Source organism: Stegodyphus dumicola, chromosome 8 (genome assembly GCF_044657685.1).
Source record: "Stegodyphus dumicola isolate Sdum_Otavi_A_Nest chromosome 8, ASM4465768v1".
Lineage (NCBI taxonomy): Eukaryota > Metazoa > Arthropoda > Arachnida > Araneae > Eresidae > Stegodyphus > Stegodyphus dumicola.
In genome coordinates, this window is record NC_140775.1 from 71,617,825 (window position 1) to 71,641,554 (window position 23,730).

General features: G+C 34.3%; 1 protein-coding gene across 1 annotated transcript; it reads left to right on the plus strand.

The window, feature by feature from the left end:
- The first annotated feature begins 689 nt into the window (after positions 1-689).
- On the plus strand, positions 690-5,294 carry LOC118189889 (RNA helicase Mov10l1-like). Its single transcript, XM_035360588.2, has one exon. The coding sequence runs from the start codon at positions 690-692 to the stop codon at positions 3,900-3,902; it is 3,213 nt and encodes a 1,070-aa protein (XP_035216479.1). The 3' UTR covers positions 3,903-5,294.
- The last annotated feature ends 18,436 nt before the right edge of the window (positions 5,295-23,730 follow it).

Genomic DNA, 23,730 nt, shown 5'->3' on the forward strand with positions numbered 1-23,730 from the left:
CATTTATATTAATATACATTATTTCTTATAAACAATAAATTATAAAAATAATTCTGCTTAATTTAGAGAGAGAAAGGTTGAAAATACTGCTGCAAATTTATAAGACTTTATTAACTTAAATAGTAAAATCTTTCTGTAAGTTCATAATCTTTTCAAGCAAGAAAGATATTTAATAAATGCATTTATTGTTTATTATCTTCTTATATCTTGAACCCGTATCAATTCCTCTGACTTATTTTTTGAAGGGTTTTGCTGGTTCTTGTGTTCAAAGAGCTTTTTAAAGATCAGTCTTTATACACAGCACATAGCTAGCTGCTATGCATTTGGATTCAGCTATGAAGTCCAAAGTAAAGTATTGTTGGATGATAAATGCTTAATTTTATATATTATAAAATTATTTGTTTTTGTGTGCTCCTGTTTGTCAACATCTCATATCATATTTTTTTTCTGCCCCTTATTTCTATGATGTAGAAAAGTAAATACACATAAATATAACCTCTGAACTTTTGGGTTGAAATCCCCAAATGGATTTTCCATTTAGGTATATTAAACTGGAGAAGAGAAAGATGCTTGATTACACCCGTTTCCCCCCATTATTGTTGAAGGTAAACATTGAAAGTCTGTTTTATAAAATATCCTTTTCTATTTTTTTTCCAGGCTTGTATCACTATAAATCATCTGCTTCAACTATGTTTTCTCTATTGGCCAAGCTTTTTGCCATTGCTTTGGATTGGAATGCCCTACCAGGTCACAAAGTGAAGATAAAAGAAGCTATACCACAGATCAGTGCACCAACCAAGGAAAAGACATTCATTGGCAAAATTACCAATATTAACTCTGTTGAGGAATATGGCCTTATTAATAAATCAGTATACTTTAGCTTTGATAAAGTGTATGCAAATCAAGTGCTATCTGTTGGAGATATTGTTTTAGTTCGTGCTAGTCGCCAAGAAATTTATCATGCTTGGGTTGCTTCTTTTGTTGAACTGCAAAAGAATGTTTTACTGACTTGTAATAGTACTCAAAATAAAATGAACAAAATCACAGCAAATAAGCAAGAGAATATGTTTCGCATAGAGAACATTGAACAGACAGTTGCAGAATGTAATGGGAGGCATGGTAAACTAAAAGATGGTTTTGAATTTTTGGTAAGTGATGGAGAGATAGACTTTGTACCTGTAGTTGGAGATATTCTTTCTGCCACAGTCTGTTACAGTGATGGTAGGAAGAAAGTTCAGTCTTGGAAACCAAAAGAAGTAAAGTGTGTAGAGGGAGAGGTAACTGCTTGTGAAAATGATTGTGGTATCATAAACGATGAAATAATATTCTTTCGTTCATCATGCCGCCGTAAAGTGCATTTGTATGTTGGACAAAAGGTATCAGCCATGATTGCTTCCAGTGTACAAGGGCTTTTTAAGTGGCGAGCTTTTTCGCTAAGCACGTCTTCTAATGAAGAAGTTGAAGATGTATCACGGAAACCATGTTTATCAAGTCGAGAAGGTGTTTGTATTACTGATCCATTGAGTTTTGAAAATGTGTATTTAGGACAGGAAAATGCTTTGGATGTAACACTTCAGAATGATACTTTAACTGCATTAATATTCTTAGGTTGTTATTTTCAAAATAAAAGCAGTATATTTTACTTAAGTAAAAATTTTACTTCTGCGCAAGCTATTCCTGAAAGTACTTGCATAAATATGATCATACATTGTAAATCTGAAGTTATTGGTCAACATGAAGACACTTTGTTGTTTGAATTTTCAAGTTTTATTATTAAACGCAATGTTACTGTGAATATTGTAGATCCCATACAGCACATACTGAAACCTACAGCTCCTTTCTCATTTAAAAAGAAATCTGATAGCAAGATGCTTGATTGTGAAAGCTTAGTTATTATACCAGGAAGGAAACCTTACAAACCTATCTCTCGTTTCATGAACAAACTTCCCCCAAGTAATATACCAAAAAATCTCTTAAAAGCTGTGCAAAATAGAGAAGATATACAGCATATTGTTCCATGGTTATTTCAGGATTTGAAAATGCACAATTATGTGCGGAAGTTTCGTGCACTTCTTCATCTTGAAGAAATACAAGTACGCTCTGATATGAAAAAGTTTGATCTATGTGAAGCAGTCTTGCAAAGGAAAGGGGAATTTCTTAGCCTAGAAGTTGTTGGCCTAGCTGAAGGTCGTCCTTCCTTGATCATTGGAGATAAAGCAATCCTTGTCCCACCTTACAGTCGCTCTAATTTTGCTTTTGAAGGATGTATCCATGAAGTGCATTTAAATGAAGTACTTCTGAAGTTTAGCGACTCTTTTCATGACAGTTATGATGGGGAAATGTTTGATGTACGTTTTGAATTGAACAGAACAAATTTCAAGCGCTTGCATCAATGTGTGCACCACGTATCTGAAAATCATGAGTATGCAATATTTCCTGCATACCTTAAACTGAAAGACTCACTTGTTCAAGTGACTTCCACTACTCATCTCAATAGTTCTAAGAAACGTCAGAAAACTGAACTTAAGCCTCTAGTTAGTAAAACAGTTCACTGGAAAAATGACAAGCTTAATTGGAAACAAAAAGAAGCTGTATTACGAATACTAGAATGTCGTTGTAGGCCTTTGCCATATATTATATTTGGACCACCTGGAACGGGAAAGACTGTTACATTGGTTGAAGCTGTTCTTCAGGTATATGAGAATATTCCTGACTCAAAGATTATCATATGCACTCCTTCCAACAGTGCAGCTGATCTTGTAGCTCAGCGCATTTTAGAAAAATGTATGATTGATGTGAGTGAAATGATTCGTTTAAACAGCTATCAAAGGCGTGTTGAAACAATTCCAGAGTTTATTAAACCTTATTGCCAAGATAAAGATTCTGTAGATTATCTCACACAGTATCGTATAGTGATTAGTACCTGCTCCACTGCTGGTTCATTGTATACAATTGGATTATGCAATGATTTCTTCACTCATGTGTTTATAGATGAGGCTGGGCAATTAATGGAACCAGAAAGTGCCATTGCATTAGGATTTATAGATTCTCAAACTAATGGCCAAGTCGTTATGGCGGGAGATCCACAGCAGTTAGGTCCTGTTCTGCGATCATCATATTCAATTACATATGGCTTGCAAGTATCATATCTTGAGAGACTCATGAACACTGCTTTATATGCTAGAAATGAGAAAGAATATGGACAATTTGGTGGCTATAATCCATTGCTTATTACAATGCTAGAAGAAAGTTATCGATCACATCCAGATATTTTGCGCTTTCCTTCAGATATGTTTTATTTTTCACAGGTTATCTGCTGCTTCCCATCAGGTACAAGCAATAAACTTAGCAATTGGGATGAGCTTCCTACAAAAGGATTTCCTATTATTTTTCATGGTGTTAAGGGAGAGGAATTCCGAGAAGAAAATAGCCCTTCCTGGTTTAATCCTACAGAAGTGGTTCAGGTTACAAAATATTTGCAAAAACTGTATGACTTTGGTTTAAATCCGGATGATGTAGGAATCATAGCTCCTTACAAAAAGCAAGTAGAAAAAATCCGTTTGTTGCTATCAGCATTAAGTTTAGATTTTTGCAAGATTGGTTCTGTTGAAGAATTTCAAGGTCAGGAGAGGAGATCTATTATCATATCCACTGTAAGATCATCTGATCAATATGTTGACTGTGATATTCTTTATAATTTAGGTTTTATAAGCAATCCAAAACGATTAAATGTTGCTATTACTCGATCACAAGAACTACTAATTGTAGTAGGAAATCCATATGTACTGTCAAATGATTTTTATTGGCATTCTTTTATTCGATATTGTGTTGTGAATGGATGTTACACAGGCTGCGAGCTTCCATTGTCCTTTGTACAAAATAAGTCATCGAATAATGTCTGATATTTTGTGTAATGTATTTGTTTTATAAATTTTATGTTACGATTATTGTCAGATCTGAAAATAGAATAAATACAGTGGCCAGGCTAACATCAGGATGATGCCTATGGTTTGGCAAATTAAATCAGCTTACAAAATGAGGTACAGAAAAAATAACGTTTTTTGTTTATATTGCTGTTTTTTGGTAGCAGTCTGTGAGAAACAGAAGATCATTGGCTGTAAACCTCATTTATTTTTAATCGATAATTTGATATTGCTTATATATTCCATATATGTACAATTAAATTATGTGCTATTGTGGATTAAAAAACTCTTGAATATTGTGACATCTGCTATAATTGTTGTTACCCATCATTTTCTTCTTCTTTTTGTATTCTGTATTGAAATTTTTGTTTATTCTGATGTTCTGTATTTGTAATTTTCCCATTATTCCTCAGTAAACAAATCTTATTAATCTGTATTCAGTTCATTGGTCGTTTACTGTAATAATAGAAAGTGTAAATAATTTCAAATGAGCATTTTGATTGATTTTGTGTATTGTTCATCTTTAGTGTAAAATACTTTCATAGCTTTTTTAAAATATTAAAAATTTAAATTTTTGCATTCTATAGCTTAAGTAGTTGCATTTATTTTTCTAGTCTGATAAAAATTCAATCCATTGATAGTAATTGTATCTGAGCCATTTTTCATTTAACTTAAGGCATCTGAGTTTATGTCAAAATAATCCCAAACATTTACCGACTTAATCTGCTATCTTTTAATATTTTAATGGCATGCAAAATTGACTAAATGTTTTAGAGAAGGAACCATTTTCATGTTAGTTTATTTTATAAAAATGGTTTAAATTTTTTATTGTGGTAAAATATTTGTAATGATTTTCATATGATTAAAGAGATTAAAGATTTGCAGTGTGTTTTATTTATTATGCTTGCTGCTGACATACAAGGTTAACTTCCCTTATTGTACTTAAAATACCTGATAAAATATATTTGTATGTAATAATTATTTTTATTAAATGATATTTGACTTGTGATATAATGTATTTCAAGTGTGTGGAATAGTTGGTGCAATGTACTCTAATACCTTAGGCAACAAACTGTAAATTATGTATGTTTGTGTATTTGATAACATAAAAATAAATTGGTCTATACTTCCAACCTATTATAGCAAAGCAGATCTAAATTTGCTGTTAAATTAGTGAAAAAAAATTATTTTAAATGTATGAAACAGAATTCTATTTTGTTGTAAAATGTAATGTAAAAGAAACATGTTTTATTATTATTTTATTTTTGACCTACATTAACTTGCTTAATGGCATATAATGTTGGTTTATTACATTTAAAATTATTTTGTAAATATTTTTGGACATCTGAATTAAAATATGCTTATCTGGAATTTCATATTATATATTATGTAAAAAACACCACACGAATATTATATAATAAATATTTTAAAATTCATCTTTTGAGTGATATAAGTGAATCTGCACCATGGTTTATGAAACACAAAATATTTAAGTATCTCTGATGTATTTAAAGATCTGTGCTTACATCAGATTGTTTGAAAGTGAAAAATGATGCTGTCTCTTATTTAGTTACGAAATAACACTGTAAAATATTGAAGATAAACATCCACATGAGGAGAAAACATTTATTTTTGTTATACTGTTATAGACATATACTTTGTATTATAGAAGTGTTTTAAATGACGAAAATATCCACTTGAAAACACAAAAGATAGACCTTTAATGCACTATTATATAAAAAGCAGGCTTGTTACCATGACAACTATAATGAAGTCAAGAAGAAGTATTGCCATCAAGACACTAAAAATTTGCTTGGTTACAAAAAAAATAAATAAATAAATAAATAAACATAGCCCCTGTTCTGGAAGCTTTCTAAGGGTGCAAAAAATGACAAAACAATACATAGAATTAATTACATAGAAGTGCACATGCATAAACAAGTATATAGAATAAATATTAAGAGAATTAAATTAAAATTAAAGTTTGATGATATGGAGAAAGTCATTATTTCATAGCTTACATTTAATCATTACCAGGAATAAGACACGGTTTAATCACTGCTCTTGTTGCGTAGTAGTTGTAGCCACTCAAACTATTTTATCACTGCCTGGATGAATTTGGTCAATTCTTCTGATTTTCTAATTGTTCATTTTTTATCAGAACGTAGTCACCATATTTTAGATTTGGAGATGCATGAAACTACTTAGCATATTGTTGAACAGTTTTCAAATACTCAGGACACCATTGTTTCCAAAAGTGTTGCACAGTTTGTTGAGCTGGAGACCAATGTTTAAATCTGCAAGACTTAATATCACTCATGTCAAAATCAGGAGTGGCAAGCAAAGGTGCTCCAATCAGAAAATGACTTGGAGTCAGTGCACTAAAGTTGTTTGGATCATTTGATATCACACACAGGGGACACACAGTTCATACATGGTTCCACTTGTGTAAGCACTGTTAAGAATTCCTCGTAAGTTAGAAGTGTGGATCCCAATACTTTTTTAAAAATGAAATTTCATGGACTCTGCATTAGATTTCAATAAGCCACCAAAGTGAGGGGTGTCGGAAGGTTAAATAAGTAATACCTTCTGAGGTAATGTAATTACATATGTCATTGCTTTTCTCGATGCAAGCTGCATTTTTATAAATTTGTTTCAGCTCCTTATTAGCACCTATGAAGTTATTATACCTTATTAGCACCATAGTAACTTGAAATTTCAGATAGTTTCCCTCATCTTTTTAGAGCTGCTAAAATATTGAAATAGATTAAGTCACTAACTCCAAGCGTACAACTTTTATTGAGAAACATACAAAGATGGATGTGTATCATTTGGAAGTGTTAGCCGTTCTCCAAATTTGGGGCTGAATTGAATATGGACCTGATAACTGGACTGGAACACTGATAACCGCAAAAGGTCTTAAAGGTTTAACTCTGGATGAGGGTTGGGTCAGTCTTGCCTTGATTTCTAATACAGGAAATACATCTGTCAATTACCTTTCTCACAACACTTCTCACAAACAGAATTCAAAACTGATTTGTTAAGTGCTTGTCAATAAACTGGACTAGCATGCATAATGACTAACAATAATTGACATAATAATGAGTTATGATGAGAGTGATGTTTCCTTCTTTTGGAAGCAAAATAGGATGTTTGCTATTTTCAGTAATATTTGCATTTTTCAAACGACCACCTAGATGAATGATGCCTTCTTCATGTAGGAAGGATGTGAGTTGTATTACTTGATTGCACACACTGTTTAATTCTCTCGATGCTTTTAAACAAGAGAGCTGTTGAGGAAAATAAGAGTTTTGGACATTTTTTAATGCTGTCTTGGTAGTGTAACCTCTTTGCTTGTCAGTAAACATCTTGATCTATTTTCAATGAGGTTTCGATAGTTGTAAATAAATCTAAGGCATAGAGTAACTATACAACATAATTTTGTCCAAGACGAATACCGTTTAAAAATGTCATTTTTCTTTACTGTACAAGATACTGAAATGCACAATTTTCTATCTTCCCTATGAAGTCTCTTGTAAGCTACATCAACACAAAGATGTACACTGTCAGGACATGTTTCAAAATCCTATGAATATAACCAAGTAGGTCCCAAGAACCATCTCTCACAATTCAGAAATTCGCCTGGGACCGTTACTCTTGTACCTGAATCAAATGGGTTCAGCTTTCCATTGATATGGTATCATCTTACATTAGAAATTGTATTCTGTATTTTGACAATGCAATTTTTGAGAAAGGGAATCCAATGATAAGATTCTGAAGAAACCCAGAACAGTACAACATTTGAATCTGTTTAGGCCAATAGGAAACTAGATGTTCTAACAACGATTTAAGTAAATCTACTAACTCTAATTGAGGTAATGATTGCACTTTCAGAGGAACAATTCTCGTTTTGATGTTAAGAGCGAGATTTTAATTTCCAGATTTTGTGATACCGAACATAAATAAATAGTAGCACAGTATCCTTTCTCGGAGGCATTACAAAAAGCACAACTATCAATACAGTTTATGTCAGGAATCAGAACAAATGTCGGTAATTTTAATTGTTGAATAAGATGCAAATTTTTTCAAAAACTGTTCCATTTGTTAGCAGTCTCATTGTCAACAGGCTCATCCCACAATTAATGGAATTTCCATGTGTCTTATATTAAGATTTTGACAGAAATAATACAAGAAGAAAGCCAACCCAATGGGGCAAATATTTTTCACTAAATCAGAAAGGATATATCTTTTAGTATATTTAAACCTTTCTCCAGAACTGGACATGGAGAAGTTAAAGTGGTCTTCATGGGGGTTTCAATTAATTCTTAAAACTTTGATTTAGCTATTGCCTAGAATTTTCATAGAATCGTTTTTCAACTCTTTGGGGAATATTCTGCAAGACTGATAAGTCATTTGATGACCATTTATGTAGAATAAATCCTCTATGTTCTAACATTTGCAAGAGTTAATTTACTAAGGTTTTGCATTCTTCTGTGTCTTGATCACCTACCAAACAATCATCTACAAAGAAATTTTTAAGTACTGCCTTCGTAGCTAAAGAATAATTATTCATCATAAGCAAGTTGGTATAAGGAACAAGTAGCCAAACAGGGAGCAAAGGTAGTGCCATAACATAACTGTATTAAGTTAAAATTCTTGAATAGGCTAACTTGGACTGTCCTGTCAAAATATTCTTTGAAGTCCCTATTATCTTCATTAACTAAAATTTGTCTAATCATTTAAATGATATCATCTGTGACGACTCTAAGGTAATATCTGAATTTACCAAAATTAGAAACAGTTCTTGTTGTATTCTATGACCTATTCCAGATGAAGACTTGCTAGTAGCATTAAAAACCACACTATTTTGTTCATAGAGCTAGATTCCTTAATTACTGAATGATGTGGCATATAGTATGCCTGATTTGGGGACTCTTTAGTACAAACTGTTTCCATGTGGCCGTGGTACAAATATTTCTTCATGAATTTTTTATGCATTTCGTTTGTATCAGTTCTTAAAAAAAAATTTCGCTTTAAAGATTTAAATCTTTGTAAAGCAAGATCCTTAGAATTAACCAACTTTGAAGGGTTATCTTTCAATGGAAGTTTCATGACATAACAGCCATTTTGATCATGGAAGTATGTAGTTTTAAAGAGTTCTTCACATTCTTGATCTTCACTAGAGAGATGTTTGACTTCAGGAATGGAATCTAAAGACGAAAACTAATTCGTTTTTGTACTCAGCTGAAGGTTATTCACTGTATAAGTGGTAGTGGAACTTGAATCATCAGTAAGAGTGTTCCCAGATAAAATCCAACCCAAGAACAAATAGCAAGCATAGTAAAGAATATATTAACACCTAACAAAATATCAATAGGTTTTCTTTCATAGAACATAAGATCAGGCAAGACTAGATCATCAAAATAATTCGCAATGTTAGAAGGAAGCGACACATTAGGCACATCTGGAAATTATCTTTGGAATGATGAATGTGTAAATACGAAATTTAGTTTGACTCAAAACATAGGTAAAGTTCAGTTTCACTTGTCCACTCGTTACAGAATGAACAAAGGCACAAGACTTCAGTTTTCGTGTTAACTCTCTGGTTGTATGGACCAGAATAGTCGGTGGTACTTTTTTGGCACACTCTTCATTTATGAAGCTGTCTTCACTGCCACAATCTAATAAACCTCTACAAGGAATGGTTTTACCTGTGGAATCACTAACTTTAACGATAGCAGTGCACAGCAAAACACGCTTTACCTCACCCTTTTGGATAACTAAATGTGGCAATAGTAATTACTTTACTTCTTGGTAAGAACACTTCAGGACTGGGGGAGAGTAGAAAAGTTTGTTTAGAGTTCTCATTTTCACTAATTTTGGGATTTTGATCAAAATGAAGTACGGTATGATTGGGCAATTTATGCATCATACATTTATATAAACTATGACAATTTTTCCCTAAATGGGGCTTAAAAGATAAACAATTAAAACCAAGTTTGTGTTTCTTAACAAGTTTGATTCTTTTTTGGACATTTAAGTTTAAAAACCTACCACATTTGCGAAGAAAATGATCTTCCTTGCATAATCTGCAACAATTTTTACTTGACACCAAGGAAGTCATCTTGGAATTAGAAAATTTCCTAAAATTCTTATATTGATTTCTACTATTCTGGAGGAGTCTAGCATCATCTTTCAAAAACTCGAGTAAATTATCTAAAGTACCTAATTCATCTCTTTGCACAGTTCGTTCCCACCAAAATGTTATGTTTCTACCTAGTTTCTCAGTTATCAGATAAATGAAAAGAACATCAGAAACTTCTAGCTTAAGAGATTTCAAGGAACCTGCACATTCATTCACTACCTCAATACAATGTAGAATAGCTTGAGCTGAATCAGAAACATTATATGGATTAATTCATTAGTTAATTCTCTTTTATTTGAATAACATTCATGTAAAAGTTGCCAAGCGAAATCATTATTAACGTCAGAAATTGGAATAGCCTCAATAATAGACAGAACCTTTTTTTTTTTTTTTTTTTTTTTTACAAGAAGCCTTTAAATATGGCGACTTGTGACATTTAGAAATAATTGGGCTACATTTGGCTTAAAAAGATCATAAAAAATAATCCACGCTTTCTATATTTTCCCTTGTAAAGGAAGACAGTTCTAATTTTGACAATCGAACATCAGACTAATTTTCTTTTGCTGCGCTACTTAATTCGTTAATGGAATAACTGGGAAGGTTTCTGTAACTTTTTATTTATAACTTCCCATAAATCATCTAATGTTTCTTGTACTGTTTGTTTTTCCGTAATGAATGTATCGCAGTCTTTATCAGGACACATAAAAAGCATTTTATCAAAGAGAGAGCGAAGTTCACTGTTTAAAGCATTTAGTTTCATTTTGAACAGTTCTACCTCTAAAATTTTTGCCTGTTCTAAATTCGAATTTACCTTGCTTTGAACGTAGTTATATTGCTTTTTAAAACTTTTTTAGTTAAAATGGGTTTAAAATCGGCTGTTATGAATAACAATAAATACTAACAATTTTTAGGAAAAAAAAAAAAAAGAGAGAGGGAAAGAAGAAATGGAATGTACTTATTTTAATGCCGAGGTTTCTACGCTACGCCATTTTCATTCCGAAACTGATATCACTACCCGGGAATTTATTTCACTCTTTGGACCAGAATAGTTACGAAATAGGATGCAAAATAGTTGAGAGATAATGGACTGTAATACACTTTTAATAACATTAACACTTTAACAGTGAAGAAAAGCCGTCGGACGTGACGAAACAATGTTTATTTTCAAGGAGGTTTTGTTTATTTTGGCTGCACTTCGATTTAAAAGCACAGTACCAGAGCTATCGCAATCGATTGACGTCAAAACACTAAAAATTCTCTTATTAAAAATACCCCATTATTTGAGTTTTTACATTTGAAGATGGAAATGTGCTGTTGTTCGCGCCAAGCCTAATCGGCGCCGTCGTGCAAATGCCTAGCGAGCGCCTTTATGCAGGGATGATATTAAAGGAAAATTGCTTATGGTTAACATTTAAAATGAAGCATTATTAGCACATTAATATAAAAACCCAAAAAATTACATTTTATCTTTTAATTTGTCTAATTTATATACAAACATTTTGTGCTTTGTTAAAACCCACACTCAGACATATCGTATTTGACGGCATATAAGACGCAGTTTTTTTCCTAAATTTGGTCTTAAAAAAGTTACCTGCGTCTTATACGTGAAGGACACAGGTTAACTTTCAATACTGAATGCTATTTTTAGCCCGGATAAAGGTCTAGACACACATAACTTTTTCTACATCTGCCATAATTATTTTGCGCATGTGTTAAATATCTGTCGCCAAAAAGTGCTGATGTCGAAGCTCGAAGCTGATGTCGAAGTGCGAACAGGTTCGACGGTCACATTACGTCTATGGAGCCTTTCCTTCTTTACATAGACTTTCTTTGACTCAGCCGACACACGTGTCGGTATCGGTGCTACTCTGTATAAACGTCTCGGTATCGGTGCTTAAAACTATTTGTTTAAAACAAATACTCTGGAAAATATGACTACAGGAAACAAGAGATTAAGCTATACAATTCAGTATAAACTAGGAGTGTTAAACTACGCCAAAGTGCGTGGAAACAGAAAAGCAGCAAGACATTTCGGTCCTCCACCTACCGAAAAAATGATACGTACTTGGCGACTGCAGGAAGATCAACTGAAGACTGCTAAAAAACAAAAACATAACCTTCGATGCTCAGCTCCATCTTGGCCTAAACTTGAAAATGCCGTAAAAATGTGGGTGATAGATAAGAGGAAATCTGGGATAAGTGTTTCAACTAAAATGATAATCAATGAGGCCAAAAGATTTGCAGAAAAACATGGGAATCAGAACTTTTCAGGCTCTGAGGGCTAGTGCTACAGGTTCATGAAAAGGCAAGGCTTATCAATGCGCACAAAATCAACTATTGCACAGAAAATGCTAGCAGATTATGAAGAAAAAATACTAGCATTTCATAGGTTTGTTATAAATGCACTCAAGAAAACTTCTTTTGATCTCGGTCAAATAGGAAATATGGATGAAATTCCACTCATATTTGATGTACCATCCAACAAGACTGTGAGTATTAAAGGGTCTAAAGCAATGACCATAAAAACAACAAGTCATGAAAAAAACCAGATACACGGTAGTTCTAACATGTTGCGCTGATGGCACAAAACTACCGCCGTTTTTCATATTCAAAAGAAAAACTCACCCGAAAGAAAAACTTCCAACGTGTGTAATTGTTCATGTTCATCCGAAAGGCTGGATGGACAAAGCTGGAATGAAACTGTGGTTACAGAACATAAGGGCGAGGCGACCTGGTGGACTCTTAAGAAAACCCTCTCTTTTGGTTTTGGATCAGTTTAGCGCCCATAAAACTGAAACCATAAAGAATAAAGCGAGAGAATTGAAAACACAGACAGCTGTCATTCCTGGTGGATTGACTAGCCAATTGCAGCCTTTAAATGTATCGGTGAATAAGCCATTTAAGGAAAAAGTGCGAGAACGATGGAACATGTGGATAGGAGAGCCACATCACGCCCTCACACCCTCAGGTAGAATGAAGCGGCCCTCCATTTCACAAGTGTGCGAGTAGGTAAAAAGATCAAGATCTTTTACCCACAAGATCTTTTACGTCTTCCCAAGGGAGGACGTAAAGGCTGAAGTAATTGTTAAGTCCTTTAAGAAGTGCGGAATCAGTAATGATCTTGATGGAACAGAAGACGACACATTATTCGAAGAAGGTGATACTAGCTATGACGGAAACAGTAGTGATGACGATATTCTCGTTTTCGATGATGATGATAGTGAAAAGGATTTTTATGGTTTTGAAAGTGATTAAAGTCCAATTTCATGATAGGCAATGTTTTCCTTGAATCTGTGTTTTTTGTTGTTTCTGCTTTATTTTCTATTATGTTTGATTGCTTGCCATGCATTTATTTATTCATTATTGAAATTTACATATCATGTTCAAAATAGCTTGCCGTTTGTTAATTTTCCTTAATAAAATATGTTTGGTAATTGCATTCAATGATTGTTTATTTGGCTTTTACGAAACGTGAGAACTAAAAGAAACCACATTTTAAGTTATTGTGGTACCGCGCTCTCGCGCGGACTATTAAAACTTTTTTTTCCTTGTGTGTGGCCTTCTAAATAAGGGTGGGTCTTATATGCCAGTGCGTCTTATATGCCGTCAAATACGGTATTTATTGAAGAATTCTACATATATTTATGTCATAAAAAGTCGCCCAACCGGTGTAATGGTTAGCGTTGCTGACTGCCGTGCCGAAGGGTCCGAGTTCAAATCTCGGAGAAGGATGGATGTTTGTAAATGGGCTGTGTGCGCGCGGCATGGGGGCATTCTAAATATGCGAGGCAAAAGTTTTTTCGAAAGGTCGATGGTAGGGAAAGAGAAATGCGAGACGCTCGTACCCGTCCTTCAGTATTCTCTCCATCAAAATTGGGGGCGAAACTGAGCTAAATCTCACTGTCACCTGTAAGGTACTCAAGGCTGTTGCTAACGACAGGCGTATCTTGCGCTCCTTGCCACGAGAAATTTCATGGGCTTGGACTGGCTATGGGTTAGACAAGTGAGCATTAGTCAGCAACTACAACAACAACATGTTATGAAAATGAAACACTGCAAGTAAAGCGAAATAATGCACTAAACGCATTGGATACCAAATATATTGCTGAACACTATTTATTATCTTAAAATTAAAAACAAATTAATTTAGATATCTAATAAGTTTGCCCTGAATAAATTGTTGTTCGCAGCGTAGTTTACGACAAGGTTCAAACTGTGATTACAATAGGACATAAAAAATGTTGTAGGGCTGATATCTAGGGATATATCCAAAATTCTTTTTTACACATCGCTATGTTGTTGACAGATTTTCAATCGACGACTTCCTCCAAAAGTTTTCAATAACTGAAAACTGCAGTTCATGCATAAGATCTATAGTATTTATATCGCCTTGATTTTGATCAGTTAATGCTTTTTGCAGTTTTTGGAATAAGTTCAGCCGATCTTGTTAATATGTGAACGAAAACACGTGATGCTTTATGCGTATGTAAGGGTAGACGCCGGCGCCGTAGACATGATCGACAAATCGCTTAGTCCTTATTTTGTGTGTACTGTTGCATTCGTAGTAACCTGTGCAACATTTATCTTTTTTTGTGATTTTTTTGGGTGATTGATTGTTATTATTGTTATTCTACATAAAAAAGGTAAGTGCAGTTACATATTATGTTAAACTTAGGTTAGCTTTATAACTCAGAAAAGCGACGATTTGTGCATAATTACTCGAAAAATGTTTTGTACATAAGCCGTTTGTTTATTAAACTAAAAATTATTATCTTTCGAGAAGAAAGGATTAACATATTTATGGAGTACCACTGAATATACCTATCCGAGATTTGAAGAAGTAAAAACATACAAGGTATTTTGAAATCAAAAATTGGCAATTTTCCGATTTTTAGCTATATGGAAAACGGAAGAAAAATGTTCCATTATTTCATTACGTCTTAAATATATACTTCAATGAACAAAAGAGTACTACCACCTCCTTGAATTATTTGATATTGATCTAATTGTTCATATATTTTCCAAGCAATAGTTATATAAAGATATACTCAATTTTTCAGAAGTAAGGTAAAATATTTCAAACAGTTACTTTCGGAGTTTTTTACGCAATAGTTCTTATAATAATTATTTTCTACTTTTATTTATACTTCAGCTTTTTCTGTTTTCACTTTTCCCCAAATGTTGGAAGAAAAACACAAAAAACTGTCTGAGGATCAGAATGCAATGAAGAAAAGAAAGTGAGAGGAATACTTAAATAAACTATAACTTTAAAATTACTTAGCTTTTCCCAAACCCAGAGAATACCCAAGCTGACGCTACTAGTACTAGTTGTCCATCAACGTCTCAGCTGCTAGTGAAATTGCCAAAATAAACTAATAATTAGAAAGATTTAGAAAGTGTTTTCATCCAGGAATTACTTTTAACTTCAATGCAGCCGGTCAAAAAACAGAAGAAATACAAGTGAAATCTACACTTTCTGCAGCAGATACACATTTTCCTATGTCTGATGATTCCGGAATATGCCCAAATCCATTATTGCCATCCAAAGTTCAAGCTTTAGAAAATGGTCCTGGATATCCTGGTTTCGAGCTTCGGTTTCCCAAAAGACAAAAATGGACGTAAATTTTTTAGATGTACTTTTGTCGAATCTTGCCAAAGAACGAAAGAATTAAAAGGTTATTAAATTCTGCTGAAAAAACTTATGTTTATTGTTTTGTTGCAAAATTTTTAACAGTTTCAGCAACGCAAAACTGAGTACTTCTGAATTTAACGAATGGAACCACTTAAATGAGCACTTTAAACTTCAAGAAAAAAATAAAGTGCATTTCAGGAATCTAGATCTTTGGTCCGATTTCTTAGAACGATTACGGAAGAATAAACACGTTAATTCGGAATTTCAAAATTTATTAAAAAAAGAGACTAAGCATTGGCGTGATGTTATTGAAAGTATTATCTATGCCATTCAGTTTTTAGCCAAACAAAACTTAACCTTCCTTGGTTCCAGGAACAAGTTATTCGAAAGAAATAATAATTTTTTAAAGTGTATAGAAATGATCACAAAATTTGACCCTATCATGTCTGTATATATTAATAAAATTCAAACTCAAAAAATATGCTTCATTACCTTGAAGATAAACAAAATGAAACAATTAGCTTATTAGAAGATAATATAAAGCAAATTATTTTAAATAAAGTGAAACAGGCAAAGTATTTTTCTATTTTACTTGATTGTACCCCTGATGCCAGCCATCAAGAGCAGATATTGATTTGTATGAGGTATCTTAATTTAGAAAATACAGACCTGAGCATTGAAAAAAGGTTTTAATAAATTGGTGTTACAACAGATACGAACCGGTGAAGGACGAACAACATTCTTATTAAAGACTTTTAGAGGAAAATGGTTTATATATTAGTAATTTACGTCAATGGTTCAAACATGAGAGATAAACAGCTTTCGAGTAAGTTTGCTCAAATCATTACTTTCCCGAATTAAAAGGTTAACCTAAGTTTAACATAATATGTAGCTGCCTGCACTTACCTTTTTTTATATGTAAAAAAGAAATAACAGCAAGCAATCATAAAAAAGATAAATGTTACAACAAATTACTACTACTGCAACAGTAGACACAAAACAAGGATTAAGCAATTAAGCAATTTGTCGAATGCGTCTACCCTTACATACGCATCGGCATCACGTATTTTTACTTTCAAATAAGACAGAAGAGACTACTACTGTTAAATATTTGCATAAGTCGCCTGTAGTAACGGCAACCGCCGGCAATGAAAGGAGGTGCTTTCCTTAGTGGCACCGCAGTTCCTTTTAGTTTGAGCCAGAATAGACCTGCCCTGGGAGAAGCCAGGGGATGAGAGATTCCGGTTTCCGCCCTGTTCCGGTTCCCGTCTTGTTGCGGATCCAGTCCTGTTCCGGTTCCCGTCTTGTTCCAGTCCAGTTCCGGTCCTGATCCAGTCCTATTCCAGTTCCAGCCGTGGCCGTTTAAGTCCAAAACACGTAGAAGCGGATGTCTGAATTCAGCGGAATGGAGATATACGCCGAAAGGGCTAGATGGATTCTGTCTTTTAAGGGAAAGTGTTCTTCACCGTGCCGGCATAGCTGTTACTTTAAAGCACTTTGAAGTTTTTCCACCCAAGATGTTAAGTTTTTGTTTGTGATGTTAAGTTTTCATCAGTGTTGAAGTTCCAGTTAAATAAACCTTTAAGTTTTAGACAAGGTTTTTGTGTTCTTCAGAAAATTTTGGATTCGAAGTCACATATAACACATAGGATTATCATCGGAAAATCAACAATAGTATGGAGAATAACTATGGAGAAGAATTCTCCTGCAGAGGAAATAGTTAAAAGCTTTCCGCCAACTGGCGATAGTTACAAGAGCGCAATCGAAGCATTGCAGACGCGTTTTGGTAACAAAGAATTACTAACGGAGATTTATATTCGTGATTTGTTAACCATTGTTATTCAAAAACAAGGTACACACTCTTTGCGGAAACTATACGATGAACTCGAATCTAATCTAAGAGCCTTGGAGATATTGGGAATAAATAGAGGCAAATATTGCGCGATATTATATCCATTGGTAGAATCAGCATTGCCGAATGAAGTCTTAAAAACGTGGGAGAGACTTAGGTTTTCGCGTAAAGGATCAGAAAGTTTAACCGGCGAAAAGGCCCAGTTAAGAGAAAGGGAATCTGACCTTGAGCGCCTTTTATGTTTCTTGCGCGGTGAAGTTGAAAGTGAGGAAAGAATTTCTTTAGCAGCTAAATCTTTCAATGTTTTCGATCGATTGGCTCACGGTAATAAGAAAGGGAATTCGGGTTTAAAGATAAGAGAACCTCGCTTAAAACCTACGGCAGCTGAACTGTTTACTTCTTCTAATGAAGCTAGAAAAGGCTGCATATTTTGATCCAGTATAAATCATGGTTCTGCGGAATGTTTTCAGGCGCGTAACTTATCGTTGTCAGAAAGAGAAGTTTTGGTCCAAAGGACACGCTCTTGTTATCTGTGTCTGAAATCTGGACGTTCTGTCAGGAGGTGTAGATTAAAAACAGTTTGTTTTACATGCGGCAAAAGGCATCATATTTTTCTATGTAAGGGCCATTCACAAATGAGTGAGACAAGGGCAACGGAACAGCCTCCAAATCAGGCTGAAACACTCGCCAACATTTCTTCAAGGTCTCCTAAAGTTTTGCTGCAAACAATAAGAGTAATAATTAAAGGAGATAAAAAATCTCGTTCGGCTCGAGCTATAATTGATACTGGTTCTCAAAGGTCGTATATTCTGCAAAGCGCAGCTCAAGATATGGGTTACAGGTATACGGTAAAGGAATACCTTAGCCACGCTTTATTTGGCGGTACAACGACCAGTTTGTGTGAACATAAAGTTTACAAAATTCATTTATCTAGTACGTCTGGCTCGTACAGTTGTAATTTTGATGCGTTAAGTCAGCCTGTTATTTGTAATAGTATACCTTCTATTGGACAAGGAATATGGCTTAAAGAGCTTGCTGACTGTGGAATAAGTTTAACAGATCGTTTAGAAGGACCTATAGAAATTTTAATAGGAGCCGATGTTGCAGGACGATTATTAACGGGGAATCGTAAACAAATTTCAAACGGTCTTGTAGCTATTGAGACAAAGTTAGGATGGACGGTTATGGGAAAAACCGGGGAGTTGAATAGTGAAGGTTCAACATTCTTAGTTACTTCAATGTTGAATAAAGAGGCTTGTATTTCTGATTTATGGGCCCTCGACTCGCTTGGTATTACGGACCCATCCGAACAAAAGACTAAATTGGAATTGTATGAGGCTACCAGGCAACATTTTCTTGATACTGTAAAAATAGAAGATGACCGCTTTGTAGTGTCTTTGCCTTGGTTGGAAGGGCACCCTCCCCTGTTGGATAATTTTGAGTTATCGCTTAAAAGGTTGCACGGTACGATTAGGCAACTTGAAATAGATAATCTTCGCCAAGAGTATGAAAATATATTCCAAGAATGGCTCAAAGAGGGCATAATAGAGGAAGTACCCGTAAATGAATTAGATTTACCCCATCATTATTTGCCACATAGACATGTTGTTAAGGAACATAGTACTACGAAGTTACGGCCAGTATTTGACGTTTCGTCTAAAGTAAAGGGTTCTCCGAGTCTCAACGATTGTCTTGAAAAGGGATTAAACCTTATGTCATTTATTCCTACAATCTTAAATAGATTTCGCCAAGAAAAAATAGGGGTGATTTCTGATATTCGTAAGGCCTTTCTACAAATTGGCCTGAATTTTAGTGACAGAAACTTCCTCCGATTTCTTTGGATAAAGGGTGAAGATGGCTTGAAGCATTTTCGTCATTGTCGAGTCGTATTTGGTGTAACCAGTAGTCCATTTTTACTTGGAGCTGTTATTCAATATCACTTAAATTCAATTTTGGAGAAAAATGATGCAGATGAAAAATATCCTTCCAACATTATTGTTAAATTAATGAATAGTTTCTATGTTGATAACTGTGTAACAAGTGTCGGAAGTGAAGATGAATTACAGCGCTTCATGAAAGTATCTTCAGATGTTATGGCAGAACGAAAATTACGGGGTTGGGAATATACCGACTGTAGTTTGGAAACAGAAACTATTGCGAATGTATTAGGTTTGTTATGGGAAAGACAAGGCGATACTCTTCAAATAAATGTTGCTAATTTACAAAATCTTTGTTTCGAGAAAGTTACGAAAAGAAGTATTTTGGCAATAGCCCATAAAGTATTTGATCCCATCGGTATAACATGTCCAGTCCTTATATTACCTAAGATGTTATTACAGCGTACATGGGAAACAAAAGTAAAATGGGACGAAGAAGTTAACACCGAAATTAAAAGTAAATTTTTGAAATGGGTAAAGGATATTTCTCTTTTGAAAAACATTAAAATTCCAAGGTGGATACGATATCAGTCAAAACAGTGTTCAATCCATGTTTTCTGTGACGCCAGTCAAGCAGCGTATGCGGCAGTAGTTTTTATTCGTGTAGAAGAACCTGAATCAGTTAAAGTCCAGTTGCTTCAGGCTAGGTCTAGAGTTTCCCCTTGTGGTAAAAAGGAAACGACTATTGTAAGATTAGAATTGTTAGCAGCAACTATTGCATCTCGTCTTGCTGCAGACGTTCTAAAAGACTTTGAGGCCAGAAGTATATTTTTCTGGACAGATTCAACTACTGTCCTTGCATGGATAAAAAGGGAAGAACCATGGGGGACATTTGTAGAAAATAGAGTACAGGAAATAAGGCTTTTGACACGTGTGGAGGATTGGAGGCATATACCTGGTCACCTTAACCCTGCAGATCTTCCAAGTAGAGGGTGTTCAGTTCGCCAACTCTCCCGGTCAAAATGGTGGGAGGGTCCGAGCTGGCTTTTAAAATCCCAAGAAAATTGGCCGAGTGCCGAATTTATAACTGATGAAGCGGAAATAGCCAGTGAGAAAAAAAAGGCAGTGGTTTCATCTCTAGTGTCTACTGAAAGGTTTAGTTTGAGTGAGCGATTTTCTAGCTATCGAAAAACAGTTAGAGTTGTTGGTTGGATTCAACGATTTTTCTTTAATTGCAGAAATAAGAAAAAAAGGAAAGGTGAACTCACTGTTGATGAATTTGATTTTGCAGAAAAGGTTGTTATTCGCTTGATTCAATCGGAATCGTTTCAGGATATAGAAGACGCACGCTTACGAACTCTTAGTCCATTTCACGATGCGGGAATTCTAAGAATTAAAACTGGTGCGTTTCGAAGAGATGACACGTTAGAGTTTAGAACACCTATAATATTACCAGGAGAACATCCATTAGTTAGGAATTTAATTATGGAAGAACATAAAAAGAAAGGACATGCAGGTGTACAATATATATTGAATACCTTAAGGGAAAGATTTTGGTTGTTATCTGGCAGAAGAACGGTGCGTTCTGTTTTGAGTAAATGCATTACTTGCAAGAGATATTCTGCTGCACCTGTTGACCACATATCAGCCCCACAGCCAATAGAGCGAGTAAATGATTCCGCAGTATTTCAAGTAACGGGTATAGACCTTTGTGGTCCTTTATTGTTGAGAAACAAAGAAAAGGCATGGCTTTGTGTTTTTACATGCGCCGTTTATAGAGCGGTCCATTTGGAGTTGCTGACTTCTCTATCTGCAGAAGTGTTTCTTCAGGCTTTTCATCGGTTCGTGTCACGAAGAGGTAAATCCACAACTGTGTACAGTGATAATGGAACTAATTTTGTAGGAGCTTCAGAAGCATTTAAAAATAGATTTCGTAAAGAATATTTGGGGATTCTCAAGGTTTCGCATAAAAGAGCTGAAAGGAAAGTTACTATTAAATTAGATGATATTGTTTTGATCGGTAGTAGTGACAAGACTTTTTTGGCAACTTGGTCGTGTCATAGAACTACTTCCAGGACCTGATGGAATAAATCGGCTTGCAAGAGTAAAGACCCGAAATGGAATTTTGCTTAGAGCAGTTCGAACTCTGTATCCTTTAGAGGTAGCGCAAAATGATGTACCCGTGAAGCTGCAGAATGAAAACAAGATTCCTTGTCTGAACTTAAACTCAACATAGATGATAAATCTGTCAGGCCTGTAACACGATCTGGTAGAACTGTAACTCCGCCGGACAGACTGGCATATTAAGGCTCTTTGGCATTGTTTTACTTTGATGTGAAAGTTCACTTTTTTTCTTTTTTCTTCTTTTTTTTCCCCTTAGGTGGAAGGATGTTAAATATTTGCATATAAAATATACATAAAGATATGAAAAATTTCCAATTCAAAAACCACATTCATTCAAAAATAAGTCAAACATTCAAAAATAAGTCAAAGAAAATTATTATAAAATACTGCCTTAAATGCACATTTTACAATAGAGAACTGAAGTAAAACCAATCAAATTCACAAAAACAGGTCAACTATTCAATTTAGAAAAGTGCAAAAAGGTATACAAAATAATTATTCTAGATTAGGTTTGCTGGCATCGCTAAGACAAATGCAATACTAGAAAAATGCCGACATAAAAATTTACAGAATTTCAAAATCAAATACAAAATGCATTCAAGATTAAAGTAAAGAAAATTAATATAAAATAACTATCATGAATGCAAATTTTTATAATAGAATGCACAATTAATGCCTATCAAATTCACCAAAGCGAATCAATTCAATTACAAAAGAATACATTAAAATATGCAAAATAATTAAAATTGTCACAAAAATTTTCTGTTAAATTTAATTAACAATTGCAAAAGGGAACAAAATAATCATGATATATACATGATTAAGAACGATTTCAGTACCATACAACAAATACTATGTGCGTCACCAATAAAACAGACTATTTGTACAATATAAGAAAGTAATATGCTACAAGTACCCGTTACAATTTATTAGAGCATAGATGCATTCAATGTCAGATACGTCTGTTCTACGTAAAACCATTTCTAATTTTAAATCAGTAACATAAGTAGTGGAAACAACAAAACTGAACAATAATAAGCATCAAACACAAAAAGTTAAACAATTACCATTATGCAAAAAAAAATCTAACAGTCGCTGAAAGTCAATTACTCACTCCCAATAGAGATGATCTGAGAGAATTATTTACAGAAAAATTTAATTCCTGACAGAAAAGCATAATTTCCTTAAATTTCTTACTCTCACTAGAGTTTTTTAATATCAATTAAGCCCATTTTGGCCTGTGTTGATCTAAAGGTTTATTCAAGTGAAGTTTTTTAGTAAATGGACAGTGAAAGATAAAGTGTTCAGGGTCTCCCAACTCCCCACAAGAACAAAGCTCAGTCGTACGTAGTCCAAATCGAAAGAGATATGTATTAAAAGGTTCATGATCAGTGAAAAATTGAGTATAAAAATTCGATGTGCTTCTTTGACTGAGTGAAACTTTTGGAAAGAAAGAGAAGACTCGTCTTCCTGTGGAGTCATTAGTCCATCTTTCCTGCCATTTCACAAGCAATGCATTTAAAGTCTTGCTCTTCAAGTGTGAAAAAGGCAATTTCGTTGAATTTTCAATTCCGTTGATATCATTAGCAGCCCATTTAGCTAAAGTATCTGCTTCTTCGTTGCCCAGTATGCCAACATGAGCTGGCACCCAGTTAAGAAGTGATCTTTTAGATGAATTAAATCTCAGCAATTTCTCTTGAATAACTTGTACAATCGGATTTCTATTCGTAATGTCTAAGATAGCCTGCAGACTAGATAATGAATCACTGAAGATCTTAGTCTTGACCGATAGGTTTCTTTTAACATAAGTGAGAGCAGCGTTTATCGCTAAAAGTTCTGCCTGAAAAACAGTATTTCTGTTATCAAGCCTTCGAGTCCATGTATATACCTTTTGAGTATTGTTAAATACACAAAATGCACAACCTGTTCCACGTTCAGTCTTAGAACCATCTGTAAATAGAGCAATGTCATTGGCTACTGGAGCCGTATAGTATAAATTGACTGCATATTTGAGTTTTAAAGAGGCAGGATGGCCAAGATTAGATGGAACCCGTAGTTCATAATCATTTACTAGGTGATGTTGGTTCCATAAATCCCCATTCAATCGTAATCGTAGGATCCGTCCTAAGAAAGAGTCTCTTTGAGCTTGCAGATCTAATGGAGGTATACCCGCCAAA

Coding starts and splice junctions, on each gene's coding strand:
- LOC118189889 (XM_035360588.2), top strand. CDS start 690: ATGTTTTCTCTATTGGCCAAGCTTTTTGCCATTGCTTTGGATTGGAAT.